This window comes from Bacillus rossius, chromosome 3 (genome assembly GCF_032445375.1).
Source record: "Bacillus rossius redtenbacheri isolate Brsri chromosome 3, Brsri_v3, whole genome shotgun sequence".
Lineage (NCBI taxonomy): Eukaryota > Metazoa > Arthropoda > Insecta > Phasmatodea > Bacillidae > Bacillus > Bacillus rossius.
In genome coordinates, this window is record NC_086332.1 from 87,547,775 (window position 1) to 87,567,808 (window position 20,034).

At 38.4% G+C, this 20,034-nt stretch overlaps 1 protein-coding gene and 1 long non-coding RNA gene across 2 annotated transcripts in view; both read right to left on the bottom strand.

Annotated features, from left to right (window-relative positions):
* Positions 1-11,703, bottom strand: part of LOC134531337 (protein tincar) — a 300,099-nt gene extending 288,396 nt beyond the window's left edge. Inside the window, exons 1-2 of the mRNA XM_063367034.1 lie at positions 11,700-11,703; positions 10,342-10,818 (exon numbers count right to left, since the gene is read on the bottom strand). Coding sequence (XP_063223104.1) covers positions 10,342-10,818; positions 11,700-11,703 — 481 coding nt within the window. The remainder of the gene's footprint in view (positions 1-10,341; positions 10,819-11,699) is intronic.
* A 3,676-nt stretch (positions 11,704-15,379) lies between these two features.
* LOC134531477 (uncharacterized) overlaps positions 15,380-20,034 on the bottom strand; it is a 483,907-nt gene continuing 479,252 nt past the window's right edge. Inside the window, exon 5 of the long non-coding RNA XR_010075003.1 lies at positions 15,380-15,447. This is a non-coding gene — a long non-coding RNA (uncharacterized LOC134531477). The remainder of the gene's footprint in view (positions 15,448-20,034) is intronic.

The window sequence follows — 20,034 nt, forward strand, 5'->3', positions numbered from 1 at the left end:
ACGCACAAAACGTTTTAATCACGGTAGAATAAATAGAATTTAAAATAGTCTGATTGCAATGAATATTAAAAAAAAAAATTTAATTTTCGTTGTTTTTTATTCGTAAAATAAAATCTCACTTATATGATTATTCTAGAAATTCTACTCAAAACGTACACAAAACATTGGTTAAATACTTTCAGAACACGAAAACCCTCGCAATTTAAGAGCCATATTTGTACACAGTTTTGCACTTCGACGCTCACTTGTATTTCTGACACGCCTTTTAGTCATTATAACTCAAGTAGGTATAATACAGTTTAAAAACTTAATCCGGAAACCAAACTAGTTATCGGCCGTCAGCGAATTCTTAAATGCTTTTCGTAAACAGACTCCACTCGGATATGCTGGGTGGTTAACAAATCGCGTTGTTCTTCCTGGAGCGTGGGCAGGCGGGGTCGTTAATAGCTGTGCAGACACATGCGCGCGAGCTGGGCCAGGCCGTGCCGACTGTTTTCTCCACGGCTGCCCGGGATCCATTCATCTGGACATCACAGGGCGTCCGACCGGGCTTCATTTGTTTCGTTTCACCAGAGAAAGTCTCATCTCTTCTCCAGCAGACCCCGCCAGTGACCACAGGGGTTGTCTGGTCGTGAGCGTACCGCGTCACTCTCGGATGGTGAGGACGAGGGCTCGTACCAAACATCCCACGTCGTCACGACAGAGTCACGAGCGTCGAGCTGGTACCCCTATGGTTCGTAGCCCACTACATAACAGCGATGGTCCCGGTTGTCTTCAGCTTCTGTGCGCAGTTGCGCGACGCTGAAAGCTGAACGAAAGAGGAAGCGCCTGCAGCCAGCGGCAGAATACCGTCTCAAGAAGGAGCGGGAGATGAGAAGGTGGTGCAGTGCATTCCAGCTTATCCCACGAATTTTTATTTCAGTTGTTTAACATAAATTTAAAACGATAAATGTTTAAAATAAAATAAAAACCTGTCCTAGTGTGTTGTACACTGTAATGCGTTCTTTAAATTATTTCATGCAATGGGGAATTTTGATTTAATACAATTGCGGTTTTTCACAGTTTATCATGGAAAAAATTTCATGAATACAAAATAAGAAATAAAAATTAAAACATAAACCCACAGAGAAAAAGCCTACATCAGCTTATGTCAAACAGATAAACACAAAGACGAAGCTTAACAGGTATTATGGGCAACACGACGACGACAGCACAATCGATCACATTCAAACTTAAATATCAAGACAGCAAGCAAGTTTGAACGTGTTCGTCTGTGCTGTCGTCGTTGTGTTGTTCGAAATACCTGTTTAGGCTCATATTTGGGTTTATCTTTTTGGCATCAGTTGATTTAGACTTGTTCTCTGTGGGTTTATATTTTCATATTTCTTATTTTGAGTTCATGAATTTTTGTCCATGACAAACAGTAAAAAAACTGCAACTGTGTTAAACTGTAATGCGAGCTCCACGAGCGGTTGTGGACGGAGACGAGGCGCCGGAGGTGGTTCCGAGTGTCCTGATTGGTCGGGACGCGCCGTGGAGGGAGGGGCTGGCATGGGCGAGGCCGCAAATCTGGGGTCGAACGGCAGGTGCCGATCGCAAGTTCCGGGGAATGCAATTACCGCCTCTGGCTCGGCGTAGCTCGGCGTAGCTCGGCGTGAGACGGTGTCGAGAACTACGGTCAGGAGGGTGGGGGTGGGGCAATCCTCAGCCTCGCGAGAGCTCCCCCACAGTGTTCACGCCCTGACGCCCACAGCCCTTTAACAGCCGTGTTCAGCCAGAAAACCCTCTAAGCCTGCCAATATTTCAGTCGCGCGTCAAATTGCGAATTCCAAAACGTTCCGCTGTGAATTTAAACACTGTAAACTGAGGTGCACTTCGTATCCGTAAGCCATTTATTCACGCTCAACTATACGTTGAAGTAACCAATTGCCTGTTTACTTGAACTGAATGCCAGGTTGGCAGAACATCGGGAAAATTATTTCCCCGATAAAGGATTTAATAACAAAGGTCTATGCTTTGAAATAATGGTCGATAAAATTAATTTTGCTTGATGTTCTTTTTAGCTTGGCGCACGCTAAAAGCCATTATTAAATTAAATGTTATTTACACACATTGCGAAAGGATATTAAACAAGGCTTCTGGAAATATTTACTGGAACCAATTATTCATCTGATTAGCCTTTATTTAATTTATAGGTGCTTACATCCAATGATAACCTAACCAAGCAAAACACAGTAAGAAAACAAACGAGTGTAACGCGTCAAATCATGCTTAATCAAGAACAAAGGATTAAAAATATATTTGACCACGTCACCTTCCAGCGTGTTCAATGTATATGTACAGGATATTTCAAAAATTCCTGGTTCATAAGTTAGGGACGATATAACGCAAATAGGCAAGCACAAGTTCATCGCACAGTGCAAACTCAACCAATAAAGCTTTCCAGCAAACGATGTAAATGCGCAGTTTACAGCAACCTTCGTCATTTGTGCTGTGGATCTCCAACGAGATGGATGTGTACGCGAATTTAAAATAAAGCCGACACGCATTTCACGTTCTTGCTTGCGTGCGGCAACGCAAGGAACAACAGAGATTGCACCAAGAACGTTTCTCAACAAGACGTGTGGCGAACACGAGAACCTATCAGCGATCACACCGACATCTCTGCGCAAGTAGCTCCTTCGCAAATCACAGGTGGAGGTCTTTCTCTCTTGTTTGTCGTGATTGTACAACACAGCTCATGCCGCCCTCTAGCGCTTAGCCAGGTTGAGCTACGAGCAGATATTGCATGGTGATTAGTGCTTGTCTAGTTGTGGTCTATCACTTCCCAATGTATGTAGCACACATTTTGGAACATTCTGTACAGTGAAGTCTATTCTGGGCAGAAAACACATTATAACTCCGAGCCTGCATTTATGAATTTACCGTGTTGTATTTATCACAAATACTTACTCAACAAGAGTATTTTTTTCTGTATCTTTTGTGAAAGGGCATTTTTTTTCCTTCCACAACTCAGGGGCTCCATATTTATATGATTGGTAAACTTTCAAAAGTCTACTAATAAACGAAATTACCAAAAAACAGTCTAAAGCAGTACGTTATCAAACTAACTAGTAAATTTTATTGGGTTTTCTGTTTCGAAGTTACACGAAATTGAGACATCGTATAGAGGACCTTGTATTCTGTCCCGCACGTCTTTGCTCGTCTGAAAGACATCGTGTAAAGAAATAATAAAACATAAAATATGTGCTTGTATTGATGCAAGACTTCATTTACAAACAAGACTTATAACAAATGCATGAATTGAAATCAGCTATTGATTGACTTGAGATGAAACAAGTTAAAATAAAGAATGCGTGCGTGTACTTACGTACGCGTGTTAGAAATTATACTTACTGGACGTAATAAAAACCCATCTTTTTTTAATTTTGCTTGCGAATAATGAGTGGAAATAAAATAATAATATTAATGGAGTGATATTATAAATACGGTTGGTAGAGTATAAATTCAATAAAATTAAAAAATTAAATAAAAACTCAGTATTCAATATCGATATAAACACATGTATATAATTAATTATTGCATTTATTAAAATCGAGATGAATTTTAAATAATAATTAAGCTCAATAAATATGCTGAATGTTTATTCTGATTTATTAATTTTAATTATTTATTAAATAATAATGTAATAATTTATAATGCAAATAAATTATACATACGGTAACATAACCATAATAGCACTACCATGAAAACGGCCATGAGACTATTAAACCTTCTACAGACACTCCCTGTTAGCGACAATGGAAGCTTTAAAGCAACTTGACATTGTTATGTATATAAGGGAACATGCACTCACTTAAATAAATACACTTGAACAATTTTATAAACACCATTTATATCACTAATATTCCCAATGAATAAAGGTTTTTTACTATATTTACCATTATTCAATATAAATCACTAAAGTATATGTTTTAAAGCAAATATATAATTTTTAATTGTATGTTGCCTTTTTCTCATCCCGTGAAAATTTTGTTACATGGTGTGCTCGCATCGGAACAATTCATTCTCATAATTTTTTCATAACGCACCTAAATAATTATAAATTAAATAATAATTTTCATATTTATTTTAAAAAAAATTAACTATTGTCGATGGCGGATCCATAAACAAGGTTAGAGGAGAATTTCGTTTTTAGAAACAAATGTGTTTCCCATTTATTTCCAAGAAAGCATCATTCGTGAAAAGGAATTTGCAATCAGAATGAGATAAATTAGCTTACGGGACCATTCCTCTATACACCCTCCCAAATATTGCTATTGAGAGGATGTATTACGTGACAGGCTGAAATTCGTTTTGCTTCTGCCATTGGTTTCACGTTTATTCGGACGACTTTGAGCCGATGATAGGTCTTCAACCAAAGAAGTACCAAATCATAGGACGCCGAGTTGAGATGCTCCTCAAGCAAGCAGTCTGTGAGCACGTAGAGGATCGTGGAGTTCATCCTCGAGGTCACTAAACCAGCGGCTACTTCCAGATCCTGGATCAAGTCTGTCTTCGCTGGACCCTAATCCTAACCAATGCAAGGAACTTCGCTCACTAGTACGCGTGGCTATGATCAGTGGCGGATCCAGGATTTTGGTTTGCGAGGGGCTTGACCCAGCTGAGGCTAGGCTTTATCGAGGCAAACACTAAAACAATAGTGGACCCAGGTGCTTTTGGAGGGGGCTTGAGCCCCTTAGCCCCCCCCCTCCCCCTTCTGGATCCGCTACTGGCTATGATCGCCAGAGAGTTCTCGGAGTGCGGCAGGTGGTCTCTGCCTCGGCGTGAAGTTGTCTGAGGCTCCCAGGGAGGATCGATGATCAGACCCTGCCCCTCTCTCCCCCCCCCCTCCAGCGCACACGTGGGTCGATGTCCAGCCGCCCCCTCCTCCACTCCTCCAGTCCCCGTCGTGGCGTCCCGCGCTCGACCCCCGGCTCCGCCACGCATAATGACCTTGCGGTCGTCAGAGTGAAACAACCCAACTGGCAATCAAATACATTAAAAAGATTGTTGTACATTGAAAACGAAACAAACATGATGGTTCAAACCGAAAAAAAAAAAAAAAACGTTTGTGACACGTACGCGCGTTAGAAGTCATACTTACTTGACGTAGTAAAAAAAAATAACATTTTCAAATAATTAATAGATATTAAATAATACAAGGACTGGATTGATATTATAAATACGGTTAGTAAAGTAATCAAAATTAAAAAATAATAATAATGCAGAAATAAATATTTATTTGATTGCTAAATTTAGCAATTGTTCCTGTAGTAGTGCAGAATTTATTGAATAAAATTTATTTCTAAAAAAAAAGGTGCTGTTTTATTTCTTGCACCCGAAACCTGAACTTTCAAAGTGAAATATTAAATTGAAGAGATTTTATTTAAGTGTTTTTAACCTAAAATCTACCTATTTTTGCATCAGCCAAGGATCCAACCTAGGACAGGAATCGATGGAATCAATTTTAATTGGCGATTTTTGATGATTTTTTGAATCTTTTCCGAATATCTAGCTAAATAACTACAGATTTTCAAGATTGCGGCTAATATGGCTGACAAGATGGCAAATGTACCGGGTATAAATTAAACCAATATGGCGGCAGCGCCCTCTAGCTAATGATATGTGCACTATGTTATACTAGCGCTCCTAGTAACAAGTAATGAAAACCAGATGGCAGCTGTGATGTCATTATCCAAGATGACATCCTCCAGAAGACGAAAACAAGACGGCGGCCTCCAACAGACGAAAACATGATTGCGGCTGTGACGTCATAATCCAATATGGCGGCCTCCAGCAGACGAAAACAAAATGGCGGCTCTAAAATGGCAGACGTGACATCATACTATCTACCATAATATTTGACTTTGTGGTAGGGTGGGAGGTCAGTCTTTCGGTGGCCTCCATGGAGGAAGTACCTATTGCTTTTTTTTTTATCTCGCCGGGTTCGAATGGAGGACTTCATGACGTAAGTGGTATTTTATAAAAACTATGTTAAATTTGTATTTAAATAATTTTTGTATATATTTTATTTTATATCTAAATAATTACGAACTTTCAAGATGGCGACCATGACATCATAATTTCAAAGTGGTGACCATGAAATTATCCTAATAGTCGAGATCTCAAGACCTCTGCGGACAGGGCGGCTTATTTTTAGTAGTCTTAAGCCAATTTAAGAAATTTTCAAGCCATAGGTTTTTTACAAATAAAACAGGAAATTTTCCCTCAAAACGGGAATTTTCCCCGCGAAAATTAAATTATTTTTCAGATATTTTTTAGATTTTTCGGTGAAAGTTTTTTTCTCCTAAAAACAGGAAATTATGACAAATTTTGAGTGATTTTTAGCAAATTTGGCAAACGTTAAAGGTTCTTAAAGTGGTGATCGTGACGTCACGATCTAAGATGGCGGACATCGGGCCAAGCTCCTACTGTACTTAGATTAAAATTTCGAAATATTCCGATAATTTTTAACTGTGTTGTATGTTAAAATTTACAAAATATTGTAAATTTAAAATGAAATAAAAATATTTTCTTTGTTTACATCTAACGTCATGCATTTATCTAACAAGTTATGACCAGAGTAGCACACTGGCAGATAGAAATATATAATTTAATATAGGAATGAAAATAATCTTACTTCAGCAGTGCCGTTTTACAACCTCGCAACTGATTACTGCTCCACTTTGCACCTCAAGTATTGATCATGAGCTTAAAAACTTTCCTGTCGAAAAAGAATACGCAAAGAATGATAACAATAAAGTGAAACAAAACAATTTAAAAAGATTTTATGGTAAATGTAAGAAACATTAGTTCGTAAAAACATTAGGTGCCAAGGTAGATGTGGGAACACTATAGCTTTATATGCTACTAAAATTGGTAGTGTCATTTTTAAAATAGTGCAAAGTGAGCACAGAAACTGTATTCTTACTTGTCCTTTTAATTATGGTATGAGCTTGTTCATTGGTCACAGCCTTTAAAACGAGTAGGCTAATATTTAAAACTCAACATACTGTTTTTAAGTCTTAGCAAAAAATGCAAAATTTCAACTTAAATTCAACTGTTTATATGCATGTCAGTTATGCTGGCGCTGGATGAAGTATGTATTAATAAATTTTATTTTACAGGTATAATAAAAGTAATAGTTACAATATTAAATACTGTAATGTTTACTACTTTAAAAAAAAATTGTTGTCCTGTTAATTGACGAGTCCCTAATATTTCATGGTAGTCTCTACGGTCCTTTACATACTTGAGGGATTTTGAAACTGCTCATTGTCTACCACTTGTGTCAAACCTTTGCCCTCTTTTTACTTTAAACACAATGAATCTGCACACCCATAAGCTGAGTGCTTACTATTGGCTTGAGGTCTTCTAGGCCATGTCAAATTAACGATGAATGTATTACAAAATAATAAAACACATTGAAATGTTTTACATGCATCCTGTGGGAAAACATACAATGAAATGGCAAGGGTTACTTGTAATTCCTCTCGCCCGTCGTAACCGATAACATCATAGTTTAAGTTGAATGTAATTATTGCAATTCGGTTAATGGGAGTGGACTCAACCGATCGATCTAGCCGTCACGATTCCAGCCAGGATACAGGTTCACGGTTCGAATCACAGGTTAAAAAAATTTCAAACGCATGAAATTTCTCTCCCAGGTGTGGCGTGGTCCTTGACCTCCATATTGCGAGATACAATAGAAAACCAGAGTAAAATATTCCTGTCGTTAGGGCTGTGTGTCAACTTCTTTTAAATATTAGCGAGGTTGTGGCATATATGCACGTATATGTACATGTGTGTGTGCGTGTGTGAACGCGTGTGTGATGGACAGTACCTCTTGAAATATCTTGAAATGACACGTATATTTCAAGTATCTGTGCCGCAAATTAGGCCCACAGTATACTGACTGGGCAAAACATATTTTAACAGTGACACAAGGAACAAAATACCTTACATATAAGTATTGTGAACAAAGAAATATGTTACCATTTCAAGGTCACACCCTTTCCAACCTCCCACTCACCAATCTCCCCCCTCAAAACTAATTACCATATTCTTTATTATGCTCTCCCCTCTTCCCATATCCCCCTCCATAACCTTTCTTACTTCTCTCTCTCCATAATTTTTTTTAATTCCAGTCATTTTATTGTTTAGATCTATTATATGTTGTAAAAACCCCCTTCCATCTTTCTCCTCTCCTTTCTAGCTCCCCTCCCCTCTCCTCTTTTCATCCTCATTCTCACTCCAATTCGTTACTTTCTCATCTTCCACCTAATCTCCCCTAGAAACCTAGAACTATGCATCCAAACTCCTCCACGACCACCTCTCCCACCTACATATTTCCCCTGTCCCCCTCTCTCTTCCCCTCTCATATCTTCCTACTTTCCTCCTCTCCTATCTTTCTCCACCCCACACCTACACATTCCCATCCACCGTCTCCTACCCCCACCTTCCCCTCTTCCATCTCCTTACCACACCATTCCCAACATAGTTCCAAAGTTCCCTGGTACGTGCTGCTAGTGTCGTCCATCTTGGATGATGTCATTGTTAGTTCCAAAAGGTGGGTGTAGCTAGTGTGCCATACACTATCTTAGGTGATAAAAAAATTGCTGTTTCAAAACTTTACTGCTAGATAGTGCTACAGTCCCTGCATGTTATTTATTTTAATTGATTTACAAAAACATAAAAAATATGGTGGGTTTGTTTCGATTCATGATCACAAAAGGGGAGGGGAATATTTAGCTCCAAAAGCATGCGAGCTTGACATTCTAACAAATGAAATTTTGAAAATTAAGGAATTAAATAAGGTATACAAAAATAACGAAAAATTATTTATTTTTTAAAATTTTTATCAATATATGTTGAGTCCCTAAGAAGATATACTGAATACAAAGAGTATTCATAGGAGAAAGAACTTCGGTATGTCAAAGTGTGTATATGTTACAAGTATGCCACAAAGAACAAATTTTCCTATGAGAACAAGGAAATATTTGCAGTTTGCCCTAGGAATACTAGATACAAATATGATACCCCTTTCCAGACTCCCATCCTACCACGCCCTTCCAAGAATAATCCATAGCTGTCAGTTCATTGAATGATTATCACCACTAGGCATGCTACATGTACATAAAATTAACATTAACAAAATGTTCGAAACCAATCCACTGTATTTAGGTTTTCATAGAGGTATTAAAAAGAAAATGCAGTGACTGTGACATTACCTAGCAGCGAAGTTAGGGAGCATCAGTGATGCCATCCAATGTTGCAGACCACACACTAGCGAAAACTACCAGCAAATTTTGGAACTATGTAGCGAAGGGGTGGTGCAAAAAGGAGATGGAAAATTGTGAAGGTATGGGTAGAAGTTGTGTTGGTAGATGTGTGTGGATAAGGTTGTGGTGTAGGTGTAAAGTGGTGAAAGGAGATGGGAGAGAGAAGGAATAGATACAAAGAGGAAAAGGGAGAGATAGAAGAGGGGAAAAAATATTACAGGAGAAGAGAATGAGAGGTGAGGAGAAAGAGAGGAGAGGAGTTAGTAATGAGATACTTAAAAAACAAAGGGATAGAGGGGGAAGATATAGATGTGAGAGGTGAAGGCATAGGTGTAGGTTCATGAAAGGAAGTGGAGGAGTGGGAAGTAGTATAGGCTACAGAGTATGAAGAGTGGAAAGGAGGAAGAGCGAAAAGGGGTTTAATTACACACAATAACTCAAAACAAAAGAATAAAATAAAATTATGATGAGAAGAAAAGAGGTAAAGAGGGGGTGGTGTTAGAGTGGGTGTGGAGGTAGAGTGGAGGTGGAGGTAGAGTGGGGTGGAGGTGGGAGAGGAAAATTAATTGGAGGGGAGAGTTATGGAGGATAGGGAGAGAAAGAAGTTATGAGATGAAAAAAGATGAGGGTATTATTGTTGAGGGAGCAGAGGATAAATTAAGGAAAAGCGGAGAGATAGAATGATCTCGCATTTCTTTGCTGCACATACTCATATTAGTAATTAAAATATATATACACTATAAAAAAGACTAGGTTACAAAATTTAAACAGAAACCAAAATTAGTAAAAAAAAAAAAAAATTGCGAATATTTCTAAAACTGTTATCTTAAATTTGGAATAGCATTGTAAAAATTGATTTATACATTTGGATTACATCGCAAGGTACAGTTATGAGGGCCTCATCACAGGTTGTGCACTGCAAGAGCTAAGAGGTGGGCCTACCTTTGGGCAGCTGACCATTTTGCTGGAAGCAGGCCTTGCTTTGGGCAGCAAGTTGGCAGGCATGATGGTGACCTACCTTTGGGCAGTAGACCTGCATGCACCAGGCGGGCCTCCAGCAGCAGGCGTGGCAGCAGCAGGCAGAAGGCGGCGGCGAGGTGCAGGAAGGGCGCCGTGGGGCCGCCGTGCCGCCAGAGCCCGCGGACTATGCCGCCGCCCCCAGCGCCCCCGGCGGCGGGGCCTGGTGGGTCGGCCGTGCAGGCTGACAGATGGCGCCCCAGCTTGAAGCCGTCGTTGGCGAGGTTGCCGACCTTGAACAGCGCTGCGACCAGGAAACAGGGCAGCAGCACGGCCGAGGAAGCGACGAGCGCGAGGCAGACGTGGAGCTCCGGCCAGGGCGGCTCTGAGCGCAGCAGCAAGCGGCGAGCGGCACGTGCCGCTATGTAGCCTTGCAGAGCGGCTGCGCACAGGCCGTACCACACGGACCACAGGCTGTTGAGGTGCACTCGCCAGCAGCCACGGCTCCTAGGCACCGGGATGGTGGGGATGGCAGCACCTGCGACCACCACAAACACCTCCCTCACATGCTGCAGCTAAATATATGGCTCGCCTCTCCAAACTACATGTGTACACATTTTTATTTTGAGTACCTGAACAAACTGTTCAGTTGAACTTAAAAAAAATTTTTTGGCCAACATATTATTTTTAATCAACTCTCTGTTTTTACTTTGCCAATAATTATGAACAAAATATTTTGTTGAGGCAAACAAACTTTTCTTTCGTTTCGTTTTCAATGGCTTTCCTCACGCTCTCTGACTACCTGGCTATCAGGGTTGTTTCACAACAGAAATAAATAAGTAAAAATGTTTTGATATGGTTGTGCATCTCATAGCCATGCACAAAGGTGTAAGGCGATGGGAACTCGATATTCATAGTGGACCTTGAACAATTTGGATGCAGACTCAATGTTAATATAGTGAAGTTATGCCAGTATTTTAGGATGAAACCCGGAAACACCAAGAACCTTCTAAATGTTTTTAAAAACATAGTACTTTATTATGTGGAAATTTATAACAATATAATTTAGTATTTGTCTTTTGTAAAGAAACCTAGACAAAAATTTGTTTTTTTTACTACCTTTACTACCTGGCTTACTATATAGGCTTACTTAAGTGGCTTATTTACATTTCACACTTGCAAACTGTGCAAAGTATAATGGAAACCTTGGCAACTGCTAGAAGTGCCATGTTTTCTTCTTTTAAAATGTATACATTATAATATATTTTTTTAATGTTATAGTTCCTCGACTTTAAGTTGGTAAGAACAGTTTCGTGGTTCGCTGGCCAGCACACCCTCCATCCACCCTGTGCCTTTCCTGAGCTGGGATAGGTACTTTCCTGAGCTGGGATAGGTACTTTCCTGAGATGGGATAGGTACCCATATACACGACCTTCCTTCTTCTCTCCTACACTTCTTTCTTCAGAGCTCTACCCCCCAAATTGTCCTGGCATCCTCACCACCCAATGCACAATTACCTTGGATTTTGAAGACTTTGCTCATGTTTCTGTAGTGGGTCATCAGAAATTTTATCTGAGATTCTTAATTAAGAACATGGCTACGAACTCACATCTTGTGTAGACATCGTTCGGATTAATTTCTTTTACTCTCTCGTAACTGATTTATTGATAACACAACACGAGGAAACCATTCTATTTAAAAATATTACTTTGTCAGATACAATGAAAAGTCTACAATTTTCCGTTTGGTTATTCTCGGAAAGGTCACTGCCGATACTTTTATGATTGGGAAAATTTCGATCCTGATAGATTGACTTCCTGTCATAGCCAATTGTTCTTATTAGGACCTAGTTTTTTTTTAACACATAGTGACTTTTCTTTCCAATACCACCCCCTTTTTATAATTTCCTTTTCTCATCTTGCGTTTGCAATATTCGTCTTGCATCAACAACTTTCGATTGATTCTTTGTAGACAGCAGTTTTGGCTTTGGTGTTGAAGCCATATCTTAGTGTTAAAAATACATCTACACTTCAAGCCTATGATGCGACTTCGACTCGAAAGCATACACTACCACGATCATGGCAACGAACATTTCCTTTCTTCAGGGCTGGCCAGGCTTTCGTTTTATTTGACACTGTCGGGGGGCAGAGCTGGGAAAGGGGGGGGATGTATTGAATTCGAGACTTCTGAAGAACTGCTGAATCATTTTCTGGGAGCATCGACCTCGGCCGAGCTACATTCTTTCGTGGCCACTTCCAAGCTGGACCTTTCAGTTAAAATTTCTAATAACATCTCCTCAATGAGATAGGTTGTTTTCTACTTGTCAGATTGTTTGTAGTCAGTCAGAGATGGCCAACTGGATCAACAATGAAAACAATGTTTATTTGTTGGCCCTCATGACTCTTGTCCAAGAACAGACTACACAGTTACCAAGGTTTCAGTCATCTCACATTTTGTGCTGAGAATATTCCAGTTAGCTTTAAATGATGAACTGGTGTATTGTGAATTAGGACTAAATATTTGATACTGTGTTGCAAGGAGCAGAAAATTAGTGAAAAATTACACAACTATGCCATTTCAAGCTGTTTTTCTATCTAAAGAAAACTTAAACTGACAATTTATTTAAATATATATTATTTATGTACATGACTAGGAAATAAGCCACAAATTTGTAAACAGATGCGAATAAACACCAAAAGAGGATGTTTCAGAAGGAATATAGTGATTAAACAAAGATCGGACATATTATAAGGCATATATACACATATGTGTGTATGTTTGTGGGGTAAAAGACTGACTTTTTGGATGATCTACCGATGCCAGTATACAAAAACGAACATAGCACAGAAAAACTTGGTATGAACACATATCAAGCAAAAACCCACTAATCAGTAGTTGGTCACCTACATCGAAACAGTTTGCGATTTGTTATTTATAAGACAAACAAATGCTATGCAATGCAAAGTTAACGTGGCTTTTCCATGAAGTAACAATAAAATTCCGAAAATAATTTTTTCGGACACTAAAGACTTTCCTATGTTGACCCTAAAAACAGCCTTTCTATATTCCGACTGATTTATGAGAAATCACAGTCAATAGATTACATTACATTACCTGGTCATTCATGAGGCCGCCGCCATTTTTTCCTTTCCCGTGTGGGTCTGTGTGTATATGATTTGAAGATCTTAGCGTAAATTGTGAGAATGTTTGGTTACATTAGGTTAGCTACACTACAAATATTGCAAAACAATGTGAACGGTACTAGTATATAATAGCATATCTAAGCTCTGGTACTGGTGCATAGTGGTGTCTGCCATCTTGGATTGTCACATAATGGCGACCATCTTGGATGACTTCGACCTAGACCTTTGACCTTCACCAAAGTGGCCAACTTTGATTCCGCCATTTTGTTTTCCACAATATTTTATTCCACAATTTTGAATTATGATATCTCATCCACCATCTTGGATTCAAACATTTTGTTTTCTAGACATTTCTCTATCTTGGATACTAGAATTTTCCACCATTTTGGATTATGATGTAACCATTGCAATTTCCATTGTGGCCACTATATGTGATAACATATACATTGGTTAAAGTGGAGCGAGGTCGGTCTGTCGGAGGTCTCCATGGAGGAAGGATCCATCTGTATTTTTATTTTGTCCTCACTGGGTTCAAACCATGGACTCCTAGCTCCATAATGTAAGTACGTTTTTCAATTAAAATTTTATTAAAATTGCATTTAAATTATTTTTATATATTTGAAAATTTTTCCTGATTTTCTAACCTAACAATTACGGAATTTTAAGATACAGGAAGTAATGTCATAATTTAAAAATGGCAGAATTTTTTTATTAAAAATTTTAATATGTATTTTTTATAAATTTTAAAATTCCTCCCAATATTTTCTAATGATAATTACAGCTTTTCAAGATATCTTTCGTAACGAAAATTGCAACACTTACATCATAATTCAAAATGGTGGAAATAATGGTGGAACATTTTTATGTTAAAATTTATTCAATTAATTTCTAATATGTTTTAAAAGTTTTACCAAAAATTTCTGATGAAATTTATGGATTTTCAAGATGGCAGCCACAAAAAAAAATGCAATGGTTACGTCATAATCCAAAATGGTGGAAAGTTTTAGTATTCAAGATTGCGGAAATTTCTAGAAAACAAAATAGTGTTAACCAAAATGGCAAATTTGACATCATAATTAAAAATGGCGGAAGCCAAGATGGTGAGAAACAAAATGGAGGATCCAAGATTGCTTCCGAGGTCAAGGTCAGAGTTTAAGGTGAATGTCATCTAAGATGGTCGCTGTGACATCACAAACCAAGATGGCGGACACCGCCGCCACCACCATGGCGCACCGGCACCAGGGTTGCGACCGTCTATTATATACTACTAACGGTTGGTTGGGTTAGTAAAGCTACATAAGATATACTGTGAAATCATGTGAATGGTTGATTTTGTTAGCCTTATATTGGTTAGTCTTAAATTGGTAATTCCTAAGCAAATATTAAAAAAAATTTACAGTATTTTTAATGTAGCTATACCAACACAACCACCTGTCCACAATGATTTGAAGCTTTTTTTAATGTAACTATCGTAACGTAAATCGACCATTCTCACGATTTAACTCAAGTTCTCCAAATCACATACACACCACACAGACCTACACGGGAAAGGGAAAAATTACGGCGGTCGCGTCAATTCACACGCAATGTAAGGTAAGTTAAAAACGGTGGATTTCTCAGAAACCAGTAGGAATTCTGAAACACTGTTTTCAGGGTAGATACAGGAACGTGTCTAATGTTTAAAAGTAAAAGTATTTTCGGTATGTTTTAGTATTACTTGACGGAAAATCCGCACAGCAAGAATATTACCAATTTATTTTTTACCAGTTATAAGGACGAAACCTTTGCGAAATCCGAATAACTCAGTGATCTATACTATAGTGGAGACGTGCGAGGAGAGCTACCACTCACCCGTGGAGCCGGGGGCAGCTGTGCCCGGGGGCGGGTGCTTGGCCTGCACCTGGACCTTGGGCTTGGAGCCGCCGCCACCGCCTCCGCCGCCGCCGCCCGCCCTGCCCTTGCTCCTCCCGGCGGCGTCGTTGTTGTCGAAGGTAATCAGGCTGCCCGTCATCGACATGACGGCTCTGGAACACCGCGGTCACCGTCACCATTACCATGGCTCCAAGCCGATCCAAGGTCAAGGATGAGCATCCCGCCACACAGGTTTGGACAGACTGAAGGTGTTAAAAAAAAAAAGTTGGCCTGATTTGAAGATATTTTCTTAAATTTTGTTTTTAAAATTTTTTGTCCAATAAAACTGACTAATATATGTTTGAAATTTTCAGCATATATTATATAAAGCACCGTAAGGTAGAAACTAAACTTTATATTTATTTACACACTATAAAATGTCAGTGTCACCACTCAGTCTCAAATTTGCTCTATGGACATTGGAAAGACTGCAAAGTGTTGCGCTTAGAGGCGATACCGCACTGGAAGCCTCACTGACGCAACTACACACTTGGACTTGCGGGACTCCTCCAGTACTTATGATGTCTCCCCCTCCTCTCCCACCGAAGGTTTCCTCCGCGGGTTCAGACTATGTAGACCCACAAGGCACAGAAATAGTTTCAGTAAAGACAAGACAGCATAGATAAGATAAATCATATGCACAGCCAAATATAAATCTACGTCGTAAAAATAATTAAAAAAGTCCTGGGTATAATTATAATTCATTACTAAATTTAATTAAAAAAGTTTCAAATGCACACGATGACCCTCATTTGGGTAAACTGAACCCTTCTCTACTGTGATTTTTTGCGCGGGAATGAATTCGTCCATTATTTATGGTGAGATTTGTTGAGTTTACAGAAAATAAGGAATTGCTAGTTAAAGAAAAAATTATGTTCGTACCTATCAAAGATTCTACAGGCGAAGGTCTCACAGACGTTTTACTCAATGAGCTACATACACGGATCATCCTTTAAAGAACACGAGAGGCCAAGGGTTTGAAAAGACTGTTTTATTATTAAGGTAGGTGACCCAAGGATGGCCATACCTACGCTTTATATAATTTTATTATTTGTTTAATAATAATTTAAAAAAAAAATTTCTTCTGCTCTGTGGTTCATTCCTTACAACAACAAAAATTAATAGCCACATATTAGAACCCACAGCCGAGTAAATAATAAAAATATAAATATAAGTACCAGCTAATGGGCCACCATTGGAACCCGGATACCAAAGGTGGCCCATCATGAGTTTCGTAAGGTGGCCCATAATGTTTAAGACATTTAAAATTAAAAGCAAAGTATATATAGAGAACTCATATTCAGTTTAAATCTTGACAAAAAATGCACGATCAATACCTTCACAGGCTTCGTGCATATACTGCAAACAAAGATAGCAGTCTCATAATCTTCAAATCTGTCAGTTTTGCATAGGTGGCAGTACCAGGAATCTTCAGGCTGTTTTTTCTTCTGATAAGTTGTATTGGGCGCTTCATGTGTTGTATTACTGGGCGAATAATGTAAGGTTTCCTCATGTGTTTCTGTAGTAGTAATAACTATGCCTGTATCAAGGTGCAATGATGGTCAATAATTAAGAACCCAGGTCTAGGAGTCTTGTATTTTGCAAAGTGTTCAAGCCACTTAACGAATATCTGGGAATTCAAGGAGCCTTTTGGAGTGATGAAAACCTGATTTCCTGTGGGTAAATTTTCGTTCCATCTGGTAACAAACTATTTCCTTTGTACTCACTGACAAGAGGCACTGCATGATCTAATGCACAGATTTACACAGATTTCATGACGTTCATTAGCTACATAATGTACACATAGTAACATATCTTTTTTGTTTCACTGAAACAGTTCGTGCTTTATGAAGTAAAAGTCTTCTTCGCTTTTTATCCAAGTTATAAATCGACTTTTGTGACTTCCTTATTGATACTGTTGGGTGCCTTTGCGAAAACAGCCTAATAAAATTGTTTTCTCAGTTGATGCGGAGTTAGGTTTGAATTGATGTTTTATCCCACTAAGATGACAAAAATTGAACACAGTTCTTTTTAAGACTTTTGGAGTTAGCAGCATTTATATTTTAGATAATCTGAGGATCCGCTTGCTTAGTGGTAGCTTGGTCAATAGAACGAAAATGTTTCCTGCCTGTAATTTTCTGACACAACCTTACGAGAGATTTTTTCGAGGGCCTTCCTGCGTGATTACAGGTCATTTACCGACACTTTGTCCTTTAAAATACTGTCAATGGCCTTCGTCAGATCATCTTGAGTACATGATTTTCCCAAATTTATTTTCATGATAAACTAAAAAAAAAATTACAGAATGGGATACTAACAAAGTTTGAATTAAAAAATAATTGAAAATTGGCAATGTGTTGTGAGCCATACCTGAACAAATTATCTATTAACCTTAATGTACTTAGTAACCTCAAATACATATTTATTTAGAGAGATGCCCAGCTTAACTACCTAGCTAAATACAAGTATAATTTATATTTACTTTGGACAGATCTCTGAAATAATATTATTCCAACAATTTAACATAATTCAAAGTTTCGTAAAAAAAACCTCACATAAAAATGCTAGCTAATCATCGGTTAATTTTTATGCAAATAGCTAATGAAAGTTTGTGATATTTTGAAACAAATATTAATTACTAGCTGCAATACCCGGCGTTGCCCGGGCTGAACACAGGGTGAAGGGGACCTTTTTCGAAATCAGATGTAGTTAGTAATTGTCTTCTTAATTTGAATGTCAAGTGTGAAAATTAATTTATATCACTTTCAGATCCCGACAGACGTTGTTCTGTCAGTTTATAGTTACTTACCTGGTCTGTATGTAATTAAGACTTTATAAAGCAATATAGAAAAAAAGCTGAAAAATAAGAGATTACTAATATTGAAAATATTCCATTATCTAGCTAATGCTCGGCCTGCATTGCAATGCCTCATTCAGTTTTGTTTTGTAATATGTTTGAAGTAGTTCCACATATACAAATTATCTATCCATCTCTCTATATACATTTATCTCTATCTACATCTATATACATCTATGTATATCTATATCACTATTTATCTCTTTATATCTACATATATACTTCCCACTATCTCTATATAACTCTATACATCTATAGGTATATCTCTTTATCTAACCCATTTAATTCTCTATACCTCGCTCCATCTCAACTTATCTCTCGGTCTTTATCTCACTCTATTTATATATATCACTCTATCTCTGTCTCTCTTTTATATATTAAAATAAATTGTGTCATGCGTGCACACTTATACAACAAAAACAGACGAAGTGCCGCTATATAAAATGAAATAAACACATTTTTTGACACGATTCGTGCTCCAACTATTGAAAAATAGTTATACCGTCTCAGCAACCTTCATGGGCATGCGCATAACAAATCACCAAAATTTCATCGCAATTGGATGAATGTTATAGGAACGCATACGGCACAAACAAACGAAAATTAAAGACATGACAAACGCATCAAACGATGGTGCGTTTAAAATTCAAGGCGACTCTATCTATTGACGAAGTTAAGAACAAAACAGTTATTAGTGCCTTTATTTTGCTAGCCGCTGCGAGCTCCACTAAGCGGACTGGTCTCACCAAGGAGAAAAATATTAATTTGCCAGACCTTACTATGTGTATGATCGTGTGTCAGACTTAGAGAAATGACACTCACTCACTATTTGTATGTCTATGACCTATGATTTTTTCTGTTATAAAATGAAATTATCACTTTTTCACTCCCTTAGGGATGGAATTTCATATTAATATGGGGTCTATGTGTTAATACAGGTTATAAGCTAGCTGTAGGCCAAATTTCATTCAAATCCATTCAGTAGTTTTTACGTGAAAGAGTAACAAACATCCATCCGTCCATACTTACAAACTTTCGCGTTTATAATATTAGTAGGATTTTACAAGTAGAGCGTATAAAATTACTAATAAAACTTTATATTTAAATCAAAATAGATCTAATAAAATAATAGTTCTGAACTTTTTTATTTTTTATTCTTATTTTTTTAACATTTTCCCGTACCCCCTTCGACCAGGAAAGTTATCCAGATCCCTCGGTAGAAAAGGCGCCGGAATGCGGAATATATGTTCGCTTACACTAGAGAATTGTCTAGGGCCGGCCATGCCTCAGCCGAGCTAAATAGCAAAGAAAGGAGAAAGGAGAAAGGAGGGGAGGGGAAAGGGTTTAAGTCACGTGAAGGCTCAGTAGCGACCGGCCTGTTCGGAAACTAAATTTAAATCCGCGACACGGCGGAGGGTGATATATTTGTAGCGACTAGCAACTTCGTTACCTTCCCGCGGAGGAGGGCGAGCAAGGGGGAGTGGGGGGAAAAGATGGGGAGGGGGTGGGGCAAAGTTTTCCTCCGGCATCCAGATAAGTTAGATAGGTTTCTGAAACCCGCTGGAAACAGAGCGCCGACGCGGAAGTAATTGGCAAGAGAGTTGAAAGTCCGGTTGAGCGAAAATACGGGTTTGTCTAAGAAAGACTCGAGAACTTAAGAGGAAGGAAGACGTATAAATGTACATATACGATTTTAAAAAAAAGGGCTAATCTTACGGTGATTTATCTGAAAACGAAAAAAAAAGGGAAACGAACAAGGAAATAATTTTTACCGTTTGCAACTTCTCCAAGAAAAAATACCTTCAAGTTCTTTCTTCCCCTGGCCAGAAGGAGGGACGGGGAG